General features: G+C 38.4%; 1 protein-coding gene across 2 annotated transcripts in view; it reads right to left on the reverse strand.

Moving 5' to 3' along the window:
• The window catches only part of FAM169A (family with sequence similarity 169 member A), a 40811-nt gene that overhangs the window by 15296 nt on the left and 13054 nt on the right, over positions 1–12461 (reverse strand). For both annotated transcript variants that reach the window (XM_049768767.1, XM_049768766.1), the window contains exons 2-5: positions 8841–8975; positions 6024–6123; positions 5254–5339; positions 4209–4380 (exon numbers count right to left, since the gene is read on the reverse strand). In XM_049768767.1, coding sequence (XP_049624724.1) covers positions 4209–4380; positions 5254–5339; positions 6024–6123; positions 8841–8972 — 490 coding nt within the window. In that variant the 5' untranslated portion in view covers positions 8973–8975. The remainder of the gene's footprint in view (positions 1–4208; positions 4381–5253; positions 5340–6023; positions 6124–8840; positions 8976–12461) is intronic.

The raw sequence follows: 12461 nt of genomic DNA on the forward strand, positions 1-12461 counted from the left end.
GCTTCCATATGATCCAGCTATATCACTCATAGGGGTATACCCTAGGAACAAAAAAATACAATTCAAAAATCCCTTCCTCACACCTATATTCATTGCAGCACTATTTACAATAGCCAGACTCTGGAAACAATTCATATGCCCTTCAACAGAAGAATGGCTAAAGAAACTGCGTTACTTATATACAATGGAATATTATGCAGCACTCAGAAAAGATGAAGTCATGAAATTTTCCTATACATGGATATACATGGAATCTATTATGCTGAGTGAAATAAGTCGGCAGGAGAGAGATAGACACAGAACAGTCTCACTCATTTATGGGTTTTAAGAAAAACTAAGGACATTATTATATTAACCACCAGATACAACAGAGATGAGCTGGAAGGACTGGCTCACAATATGAAGCTCACCACAAAGAGTGCAGTTAGGGAAATAACTACACTAACAACTATCATGGCAATTTTAATAGGTGAGAGAAGTAGAATGCCTGCCTCAAATACAGGCAGGGCTTGTGGGAAGAGGGAGATAGGGAGCATTGAAGATGGGGGGAATGTTGTATTGGTAAAGGGGAGGTGTTCTTTTTGTGTCTGAAATCCAACTATAGTTATGTTTGTTATCACAGTGTTTAAATAAAGATATTAAAATATTAGATAAAAAAAAAGAAACTGAAACCAGTCAGCTGTGTGCAAGGTCATTCCTTACTATCTCTGTGGCCCCATATTCAAGAACTTTCTGAATTTTGTTTTTAATTGCTGATATTAGAATATTTACAAGGATCAAAACTTTTTATGGCATAAGTAGAGATGGGTCTGTTATACTGGCAGACTAGGGGGGTAGAGGGAGGCATTAGGGGATGCACTTGAATGCACTTGCTGGAGGGAGGTGAACATTGGTGGTGGGATTGGCTTTGATTCACTGTATGTCTGAAACTCAACTATGAAGAACTTTTAAATTAAAATGAAAAAAAGTAAAACTAAGGAACAGGATCTTCAAGCCCCTGTTCTCTGATGAACACCTAAAAATATGGGTACATGAAATTTGCTGAGAAATCAAACTTTGTTATCTCTCCATCAAAGAAAATGGAAGCTGTGTGAGGCAATAGGTTGCTTACTTAGCTGGATTGTGGTGAGCATTTCACAATGAATCATCAAGCTGTACAACTTAAATATATATACTGTAATTGAGAATTAAACTTAATAAAGCTTGAATTAATTTTTTGATAAGTCTAACAGATTATATGGCCACCAACATTTTTCAAGGCCTTAAAAGTAGTGTTCTTTGGGCTGGAGTGATAGCACAGTGGTAAGGCATTTTGCCTTGTAAGCGGCCAACCCAGGACACGGTTTGATCCCAGGTATCCCACATGGTCCCCCAAGCCAGGAGCAATTTCTGAGTGCATAGTCAGGAGTAACCCCTGAGCATCACCGGGTGTGGCCCAAAAACAAAAACAAAAAGTATCGCTCTTTGACAACAGCTATAAGTGATTATAAAACTAAAATACATGCCTTTTAAGTAGTAGTTAATTCAAATATAAAAATGAAAATGGTCATGGATATATATGGAATCTATTATGCTGAGCGAAATAAGTCAGAGGGAGAGAGATAAAGACAGAATGGTCTCACTAATCTATGGGTTTTGAGAAAAATAAAAAAACATTTGTGTAATGATTCTCAGAGACAAAAGAGAGGAGGGCTGGAGGGTCCAGCTCCTGACATGAAGCTCACCACAGAGATTGGTGGGTGCAGTCACAGAAATAATTACCCTGAGAACTATCATAACAAAATGTTACTGAATGAGGGAAGTAGAAAGCCTGTCTAGAGTACAGGCTGGTGTGGGGTGGGGAGGAGGGACACTTGGGATATTGGTATTGAGAATGTTGTACTGGTGAGGTTTTTTTGTTTGTTTGTTTGTTTTGTTTTTGTTTTTTTTTAAAAGAGTGATGGCCAAATTCAAATATCTTGGAATCAACTTGACTAAAAATGTTAAGGACCTATACAAAGAAAACTATAAAACTCTGATCCAAGAAATAAGAGAGGACACGTGGAAATGGAAACACATACCCTGCTCATGGATTGGCAGGATTAACATCATCAAAATGGCAATACTCCCCAAGGCGCACACACACACACACACACACACACACACACACACACACACACACACACACAACCTATTCCAATTATCAGGAACCAAAAATAATCCTACAACTCCTGCACACACACATACACACACAAACCCTATTCAAAAGTACCTTTTTTTGGAGACACAATCTAGCCCAGGACCCACACATATACATAGAGTGTTCTACCACTAAGCCACATCCTCAAGCCCCACTCTGCCCCAAATTTTAATATTCTAAATGGTTAAAACATCAACTGAAAGCAAAGCAGCCATCTCATTTCCCAATGATATATTCCAGAAAGCACAATAATCTGGAATGCCTCATGTATTTGCACATTTCCTTAAGGGATTATACCTATAGAGACTTTAGTGCAAGGGTTAAGTGTTAGTCTTACAAATGGTTAACTGCAGTTCTATACTTAGACCTGAATATAGCTCCCCAAGCAATATCCTATCCCTGTTATAAAGCTCTTTTTTTTCACTTAATCTTAGCCAAAAGGATGAAAGGCAGTAATACTATTTTCTGAAGTTACAAAAATTATGACTTCTATTTCAAATTTATAAAAGAATAAAATATCATCTAAAAGGAAAAACCAAAGTATTTACTAAAGAACCAAATCATTGTAAACTATAGATCAGTGTTACAGATCTAAACTATAAATCAGGTGGAGGAAAGGCCTCTCGTTAAATACATACAGTAATTTTCATCCTAAATATTTAAGAAAAAATAATAAGGTATCACAACTTTCAGCCATACAAGAGCAGCTAAGTCTGGGAGTTTAAAATGTAAAAAGACATATAAAGAATATGAATGTTCTCAATAAAAGGTGCTTTTACCAAGGTAGACAAGATCAGACTAACTGTAATTCAAAGTTTTAAGGTGTAGATCGGGTGTATGTGTCTATAAGGTAAGTAGATTAGCTCTTTCTGGCTCTAGGACATGAACAAAATAGGAAAATCAAAGTCGTTAAGAAATAAGTTACGGAGCCCGGAAGGTGGCGCTAGAGGTAAGGTGTCTGCCTTGCAAGCGCTAGCTTAGGATGGACCGCGGTTCGATCCCCCGGCGTCCCATATGGTCCCCCCAAACCAGGGGCGATTTCTGAGCGCATAGCCAGGAGTAACCCCTGAGCTTTGTCAAACGGGTGTGGCCCAAAAAACAAACAAACAAAAAAGAAATGTTACATTTAATGGTGTCGAAGTGATAGCACAGTGATAGGGTGTTTGCCTTGCACATAGCCGACCCGGGACAAACCCAGGTTCAATCTCTAGCATCCCATATGGTCCCCTGAGCCTGCCAGCAGTGATTTTTGAGTGTAGAGCCAGGAGTAATCCCTGAGCACTGCTGGGTGTGGCCCAGAAAAACAAAAAAGGAAAAAAAAGTTACATTTAAGTCTGAGGATCAGAAATTCAAATTTCAAAATACTAATAAATTCAAGGAGTCTCTAAAGATCTTAAAGTTTTTCATGTAATTAGCACATATAGCCTTTCATATATTAGAATAGGCTGTAATAAATAGAAAAATGCTATGCACTTTACCTGTAGGTATTCTTTTCTTTTTTTTCTTTTTGGTTTTCCAGGCCACACCGTTTGATGTTCAGGAGTTACTCCTGGCTAAGTGCTCAGAAATTGCCCCTGGCTTGGGGGGACCATATGGGACGCTGGGGATCAAACTGCAGTCCTGATCCTTGGCTAGGGCTTGTAAGGCAGACACCTTACCTCTAGTGCCACCTCGCCGGCCCCACCTGTAGGTAATCTTAAGGAACTGCACTGTGTCGTTCGTAACACAAATCAAAGTAAAGAACAATCTTCAAATATTGGAAGGAAACAGGAGGGAGAAAAAAGACAAACTGAAGCCAAAACTTAAAAGTCCCTTCCATGTATGTATGTGGAAAAAAAATCTACCAAATTTTTATTTGTTTTTCTCAAGAGACTTTCATGTCAATCCTCTCTGACAGCATCTGAGAGACAAAAAGCATTCTCCCAAAATACTAAGTGAATTCATTTCAATTTGCATGCTAGAGAGACTGATACAGTTGAAGTCTAAAAAGATTTCCATAGATTAGTTTAAATAACTTTTAAAGACTCACCTGTAGGCTTGACTGAATAAAACCCAATAGCCTCTCCTTTGGTCCATAGAATTTTAGCATAATCAGTACTGTTATGACACAAGAATGGGACCTCATTTCTCTCCATTTCCTGTTTTCTATAAATAATTCGATTCAGAACATAGAGAACCACTCTCTCTCCAAGAGTCCTCACCTACAAAGAGAGTCAAACACCAGGCATAACAGTTATAACATGCATCAATTCAGAGACACAGTTCATCTCATTCCCTGATCTACATGGTATTCAAAGCACCTTGAATACTTTCAAAATTAGTCATAATATATTTCATTATTAGAGATGAGATTGGCTGTTCATCTCTGAAACAATCCAATGCTATAGACACACATTATACATAATATACTACCTGTCAATGAAACTCTTAAAAGGATATAATGCAATTTCAAGGTACTGATCCCCAGCATTTTCCCTTTAGCACTTCGGGTATTCTGCCTGTAGCATCCCAGATCTAGGGTCTTCTCTTAATTAACCCACATCTCTAATGTTTCAGTTCATCTCATTCTAGTATCCATATTTAAAAAAAAAAAAAAGAAAAAAAACTAAAAAGGTTTTATGATATCCCCTAAAGACATTAAAGACAAGTCCCTCATTTGCTGAACAAAGACAAAACGATGCTCTTAGAAAAAAAGTCTGTCTTGGGACAGGAGTGACTGTCCAGTTGGCAAGAAGCTTGCCTTACATGTAGCCAACTTACTGCAGGTCTAGGTATAAGCCCTGAGTACCTGGATGCCCAAAGATACCCCCTCTCCTGAAATAGAAAAAGGAAAAGGAATCTGCCTCATCTTGTTAAATAAAATGCTCATTTAACAGTCATGCTTTTGTTGTCTATAAATATGTCTGCCTCTCTCACTTTCACTCTTAGACACACACACACACACACAAACACACACACACACACACACACACACACACACCATTCACTCCAGGAAGCTTAATATAATGTAATTATAGGAACTATAATGTAATAGTTTTACAAGAAACAGTTTTAAGGTGACTACATCTTGTTACCTGTTTAAGCCCTTCTCTAGAAGGGACAGATGTTTTCACAATATCATCAATAGCCCACCACTGATCAGCAAGGTAAAGAGCCACAGCTGAAAAAGAATACAAGGTTAATCAGACAAAATCAAGGTTAGTCTAAAAAGTACACAATATTACTATCTGATTAAAATTTGCATAAGAACCATTATTATTGGGGCTGGAATGGTGGTGCAGCAGTAGGGCATTTGCCTTGCACATGGCTGACCTAGGACAAATTGCGGTTCAATCCCTGGCATCCCATATGGTCCCCCAAGCTAGGAGTGATTTCTGAGCGCATAGCCAGGAGTAAGCCTTGAGTGTCACCAGGTGTGGTCCCCAAAAAACAAAACAACAAAAAAAAACCCATATTATTATATCCATACCTTATAAGAAATATCATTTCTTTTTTATTTATTAATTTTATTTAAGTACCATGATTACAAACATGATTATAGTTAGGTTACAATCACAGGTTACAATCACAGACAGAACATCCCCCTTCACCAGTGTAACGTTCCCCCTCCCAATGCTCCCCTCCCCCCTTCCCAGAAACCTCATTTTATTCGACTTTATCCATTAGATATTTAATCATAAGTAATTTAGAATTATATTTAAATTTACATTTAGAAGTAAACTTTGCTTTTCCTGTCACTTCTTCGTGTAGCTAACTTCTAATAAATGTATTTTCTTTTTTGAAGAAAATTTCCTCAAATCACAAAGACAAAGCAAAAAAGAGAGAAAAGGGGGGAAAGAGATACCTGTCAGTGAGTCCTCAGGTGCAAAAAGAGCGAGGATTTTCTGGGTCTGATCGCCACCATAAAGTGGTACAAAGCCTACATTTGACAGGCTGATGGGAATCTGAAATGACAATTGATGAAAGATCAGTAAAAAATTAGAAGAAAATATGGGATAAAACATCATGCACTTACCTAAATATTAAACTTCCTACACAAATGTTAATTTGATAGAAGTTTCTAGTCTTTAAAAAAGATTTATTGGGCTGGAGCATTTGCCTTGCACGAGGCTAATACAGGTTTGATCCTTGACATTATAGTCACCAGAGCCTGCCAGAAATGACTTTTGAGCACAGAGCCAAGAGTAACCCCTAAGTAGCACTGGGTGTGGCCCCAAAACTCAAAAAAGTTTTTATTAGCCTGGAGGAGGGAAACAAGTTATTTCACTACATATTGCTGCATTCTAGTCACAACTCTAAATCCGATCAAAAGCATAGGGCTAAAGTAATAGCTGGAGTGGTAGCACATATCCATGGTAGTCATGAAGCCCAAAGTCTGATGCCCCACACCACTGCTGACCCCCATCATGATGCTACCTGTAGTCCTGGAGCCCTCCCAACACTACTAGCCTGAGCAGAGAGGCAACAGGCCTCTACCAAGGGCACTGGAAGTAGTACCTATGAAATAAATGTTTCAAAAGTACAACATGGGAAGCTGGAGAGATAGCATGGAGGTAAGGCGTTTGCCTTTCATGCAGAAGGTCATCGGTTCAAATCCTGGCGTCCCATATGGTCCCCGGTGCCTGCCAGGAGCAATTTCTGAGCCTGGAGCCAGGAATAACCCCTGAGCACTGCCAGGTGTGACCCAAAAACCAAAAACCACACACACACACACACACACACACACAAAAAGTACAACATGGTACAAAAAGTCGTTACAAAAGATTATAGTTTTCCTGAGGGGAGGAAAAAGTGGATGAGACCCAGGGGCGAAGTGGTCTCAGGAGAAGTGAGTGGAAATAAAAAATGGTTAAACCTAAATACCCAAACCACAGTCAGCGACAATAGAATCAAAAGACCCAAACTACAACAAGCTATCCACAAAAGGGACCTGTTACACCAACAGTCCAGGGGCCTAAGAGTGGTGGTATGAATGCTGGGAACAGTGGCAAAGGGTCATCACTGGTGGTGGGAACCGGTCTTAAGTCACTGTCACTATGTAACCGAAATAGAACTCTGAAAGACTCGTAATTCACATTGATCTCAATAAAAATTATTTTTTAAAAGAAGAATTATAACTTTCACCTATTATTCAGTCCAGATTTGATCAAAGGGGAAGGGGCTATGTTACCCTGTAGGCCCCCAAGATATTCCAAGGAGTTACATGTAAAAACTATATAAATGAGGACTATCGAGTAAAATTAAGGGACCAATTTACAGGAAATAGGGACCACAGGGGGGGAAAAGGCTCATAGCTGGGAAAATGAGCACTGAAATCAGAAACACTAATTTAGGCCACTTGATGAAGAAAAATTTCATTTTCTAGCAGAAGATACCAGATAAATTATTTCATGTATCTAAATACGTAAAATATAATATATGGGATATATGCAAATTTAAAATTTTTTCTTTCTTAGTCCAATACTAATTCTTCATTACAGTGTCAACGATTCAAAGAATTATTAAAAACTGATGCTGGAGAAGACTGAACAGAATAAGTGAAATCAGTGTCAATTTCCAGAAAAATAAAAGCCTTGAGATCTAGAGAATTAGAGAGCTAATCTACACTCAAGTTCACAGCACTAGTCTTTTTTTTTTTTTTTTTTTTGCTTTATTTTGGGACCACACCCAATAGAAGTTGGTTTGGGACTGCTGGGGAAGTGGGGGCTGTGTGTGGTGCTAACAATCATAGAGGGTTTGTTCCTGCATGTTGCAGTCCTTTGAGCATCTCCCCAGCCTGCAGTGTAATTCTGATGATGCAAAGTCTAGTGATCTTCCTGTCACAATAGATTAAAGTTTACTCAATGAAATTTAATGTTTTTGTAATTTAGAAAGTACATTTTTACTTTAAAAATTTTAGTAAACAGGGGCCGAAGAGATAGCATGGAGGTAAGGTGTTTGTCTTGCTTGCAAAAGGATGGTAGTTCAAATCCCGGCATCCCGTATGGTCTCCCCAAGCCTGCCAGGAGCGATTTTTGAGTGTGGAGCCAGGAGTAACCTCTGAGCGCTGCCGGGTGTGACCCCAAAACAAAAATTTTAGTAAACAACTCATGGCACAAAATATGTAGTGTTTTGCTGATTTAAAAATATTTGTAAAATTGGAGCCAGAGCAATAGCATAGCAGATAGGCCATTTATTTGCCTTGTATGTGGCTGATCTAAGTTTGATCCCTGGCATCCCATATGGTTGCTTCTCTGAGCCTGCCAGGAGTAATTTCTGAATACAGAGCCAGGAGTAATTCCTGAGAGTGGCTGGGTATGGCCCAAAACTTTAAAAGAAGATTTCTAAAATCACAAATTTCCAATATAAATTAAGTTACCTCATTTATGATTAACTAGACCTAGACAAACTACTTTACCACTTACATATACTTTTAAAGGCACAACACAAACATTAAAGAAAAACCTTATACTTTAAAAAATATTAATCACTGTACTTCAAGTCAATGATATTTATATTTACCCATGATGTTTTTGTCTTCTAATAACTGTACATTCCTCACCTCATCTGAACAGTCTTCCAATATTTCAAAAATGGCTTTTTTAATAAGAATAAGTAAGAAAATTGATTCATGTATGATGCAACTGAAAAAATAAATAAAAATTAGTACTGAACACCTTACCGTAATGTTGAGAAGAGAAAAGCACTCGGGATTTTCAGGGTCCCCACAACGAAGATCTGACATGTAATCCTCGGCAGAACTTTCCAATTCTTCATGACTGCAATTATCCAGCATGTCCACAGGGAATGCCATGCTCTTAACAAACAACACGAACAAAATGTTTCAGGTATTTTATCCAAAGAAAACGTTTTTTATTTTAAAGAAAATTATTTCAGAAGAGGGAAGAAGATAGTGGTATTTGGGTGACACTTGGTGGTGCTCAGGGAGTTCTCATGGCTCAGGGATCACCCTATGGTGGCAGGTATTTAAAAAAAAGCCTATCATTAACAACACTGTAAGACAGAGTACCTCCATTTTAAAAAAAATTGATTGGTGGTGGGAAAGAAGTCAATGGGCTGAGTGCAAGCTTTGACTGCGAGAGGCCTCAGGGGTTCAGTCCCCAGCATCACAGAATTCCCCATCCCCATCCAGCACTGCATGGAGTGACTTCAGCACCACTCACTAGGTGTGAGTGACCCAACATACATACATATATAGTCTTAAAATTTTGCTAATCATGACATAAAGGACAAAATGTTCTTCAAAACCTGAAGAATCCTGCCTAAAGAGTACATAAAAACACAGCTGAGTACTATCATTTAAAAATATGGGAGTCTAGACAAAGGCTGTAACATGAACCAAAAAAGCAAGTCTGTGGGTGATTTTTTCTTTTTGTCTATGGTTACAATAATAGGATGGAGCTTAATGGATTTTAAAAGCCAATGCCATGTTTAAAAGGCACTTTATGAGCTGAAGAGATAGTTCAGGGCTTAAAGTGCTTGCCTTGTACACAATCGATCCTGGTTTCATCCCCATAAACATATACGATCCCCTAAGTAATGCCAATAAGGATGTCTGAGCACCGCTGTGTGAGATCCCCAAAATGAAATAAAATAAAACATACTTTCCTGGGGCTGGACAGGGTTAAAGCACTTGCTCTGCATGTGGCCAATCAATCTCTAGCACATCAGGAACAAGTCCCAGGCTCATAGCAGGGACTTCCCAACCTCATCCCTGGCCCAAGCAACACTGGGTATGACCCAATTACTCCAAAATAATTCGTAAAATAAAATGCACTTTCCTCTTTTTCAATTTTATTGTTGCAAAAGTCTTGGAAACTGAAGCTGAAGCAATAGCACAGTGTATAAAACACGTGCCTTTCACACAACTGACTGTTTTCCATCCCTAGCACCTTATATGGTGCCTGGAACTTGTCAAAAGCGATCCCTGGGCACCACTGGGTGTGGCCCCAAAACAAATGAAAAGAAATAAATAATGACCTGTTTATTAGGCAAGCTAATTCATCTGAACACAGAACCTAATGGCATAGCCCAGCGTCAGAGTATTTTAGCAGAGTCAAACACAGCAGAAAGCCAGGTTCCTTCCCCATGACACTGTAGACCAGGGGTCTCAAACTCAAATTTCCCTGGGGCCGCAGGAGGCAGCAGGAGGCAAAGTCAGGGTGAGGCAGGGCCACATAAGGGATTTCGAATATTTGCAATAAAAAGTCACATTAGTAAGAAAAAAATCGCATTAAACATTTGCATACCCCGAACGGAACTGCTCGGGGTATGCTAATGTTTAATGCAATTTTTTTTCTTACTAATGCGATTTGTATTGCGATTATTCGGTAAGCGAATAATCATGAATACTGAGATATTTGAAGGCCGGCGCAGGCCACAAAATATTGTAAGGAGGGCCGCAAGTTTGAGACCCCTGCTGTACACAGAGGAATGTGCACGCCCCACTTCGTCCCTCAGGCCGGGTCTCTGTGTGCCACTATCCTTCTTCTAGTGCTACCAGATCATTAACGTTTTACATACCACCATCAACATTTGTTCCAGCCTGCCAAGCAACTGGATTGCTGCTATCTCATATGGTTCAATTCCTCCCTCCCACTCCTCCCTTCCACAGGTTCAAACTCAAATTCATTCATTCTCTCTCTCTCTCTCTCTCTCTCTCTCTCTCTCTCTCTCTCTCTCTCTCTCTCTCTCCTCTCTCTCTCTCTCTCTCTCTCTCTCTCTCTCTCTCTCTCTCTCTCTCTCTCTCTCTCATACACACACACACACACACACAGAGTCACACACACACTCTTCATTCCAATCCCTCTAAATTTGATTAGGTATACATTATCAAAAAATTTTCCATTTCAACCATTTCTAAGTCCCCGTAAGTATATTCAAAACACTGTTCAACCATTTTCACTGTCCATTTCCAGAATTTTATCAACCAAAATTAAAAAAACAAATCTCAGCATTAAATAGTAGTAACCTATTCCTTTTTCTCTGAGAGTCCCTGATAATCACTATCCTCCTTTCTCTCTCTAAATTTGCCTATTCTATGAATCTCAAAAGTGAAATCACTCAGTAATTCTCTTTTTACATTGTTTATTTCACTTGGCATAATAACAGTTTTAAGGCTCATCCATGTAGAATTATTAGAATTTCAACTCATATTTTTAGAAACATTCTACCACTTTAACCAAACATAAACTATCCTAGTAGTAAAAAAGGTTTTATGATATCCCCTAAAGACATTAAAGACAAGTCCCTCATTTGCTGAACAAAGGCATAATGATGCTCTTAGAAAAGAAGTCTGTCTTGGGGCCGGAGTGATTGTCCAGTTTTATTACTAACAAAAGCTATGATCCACAAATTAAAAAAATCATTATTAACTATGGCATCATAGCCATACTAATAATATAAAAAAGTAGAAAATATTTTGAAAATTTCTACATACATGTCCCTCTAAAATATTTGTGTTTGCAAATCTTTCCTGGAATCCATCATTTAAATTACTAATCACTCTCGATGATCAATTGTTTGACTAATCACCTATTGAAAAACATAAATGATAGAAGGACCAGAAATTATTACAAATCAGAAACTTCTGTAGGCAGTCTTTATGGAGAAGTGACCAGTATGGGCCATTTAAAAAACTCACATTAAAATATAAGAAGGTACTTCTGTCATCTCGTTCTGTAAGTAAAGAAACAGAACTTTAAGGATAATTAAAGGATTGGCCCAGTACAACACCCATAATGGGGCTAGAAAATTATAAACAGTACAATTAAACTTTTTGACAAAATCATCAGCACTTGATATGCAAATATCAAATATCACCACATGCTGTCATGGTTATAGAGTTTTCTTTTTAAACATATTGTCATCATTATTTTGTTACTAAATATTCTAATCAAATATTACACCAGAATGAGCGCCAAAGCTGGAATTCTATGGCCTGTGTTTCTGGGTCAGCTCTACCATGAATAAAACTCTGTGACCCAAAGCAAGTTTACTTACCCTCTTAGCCTTCCTGTTTTCATGTAATGCAACTGGACAGGTTATTCCTAAGAAGCTTTCACCTCAAAATGTCCACAGTACTTTGCTTTAAGATACGTGAATTAACTTAAGAGTCTGTAAATAATCAGCCTTACAGAGATTCTGCTGCAATTCAGGGAGGCAGAAAAGACAAGTTCTGGAGAGCAATATAGGCTGCTATGATGAATCATGTACTAATTCTCTCATTATTTTTGTTTTGAAGCCTCCAGTCTATGTTATATAACTGGAAAGTTGTCAGATC

This window comes from Suncus etruscus, chromosome 2, assembly GCF_024139225.1.
Source record: "Suncus etruscus isolate mSunEtr1 chromosome 2, mSunEtr1.pri.cur, whole genome shotgun sequence".
NCBI lineage: Eukaryota > Metazoa > Chordata > Mammalia > Eulipotyphla > Soricidae > Suncus > Suncus etruscus.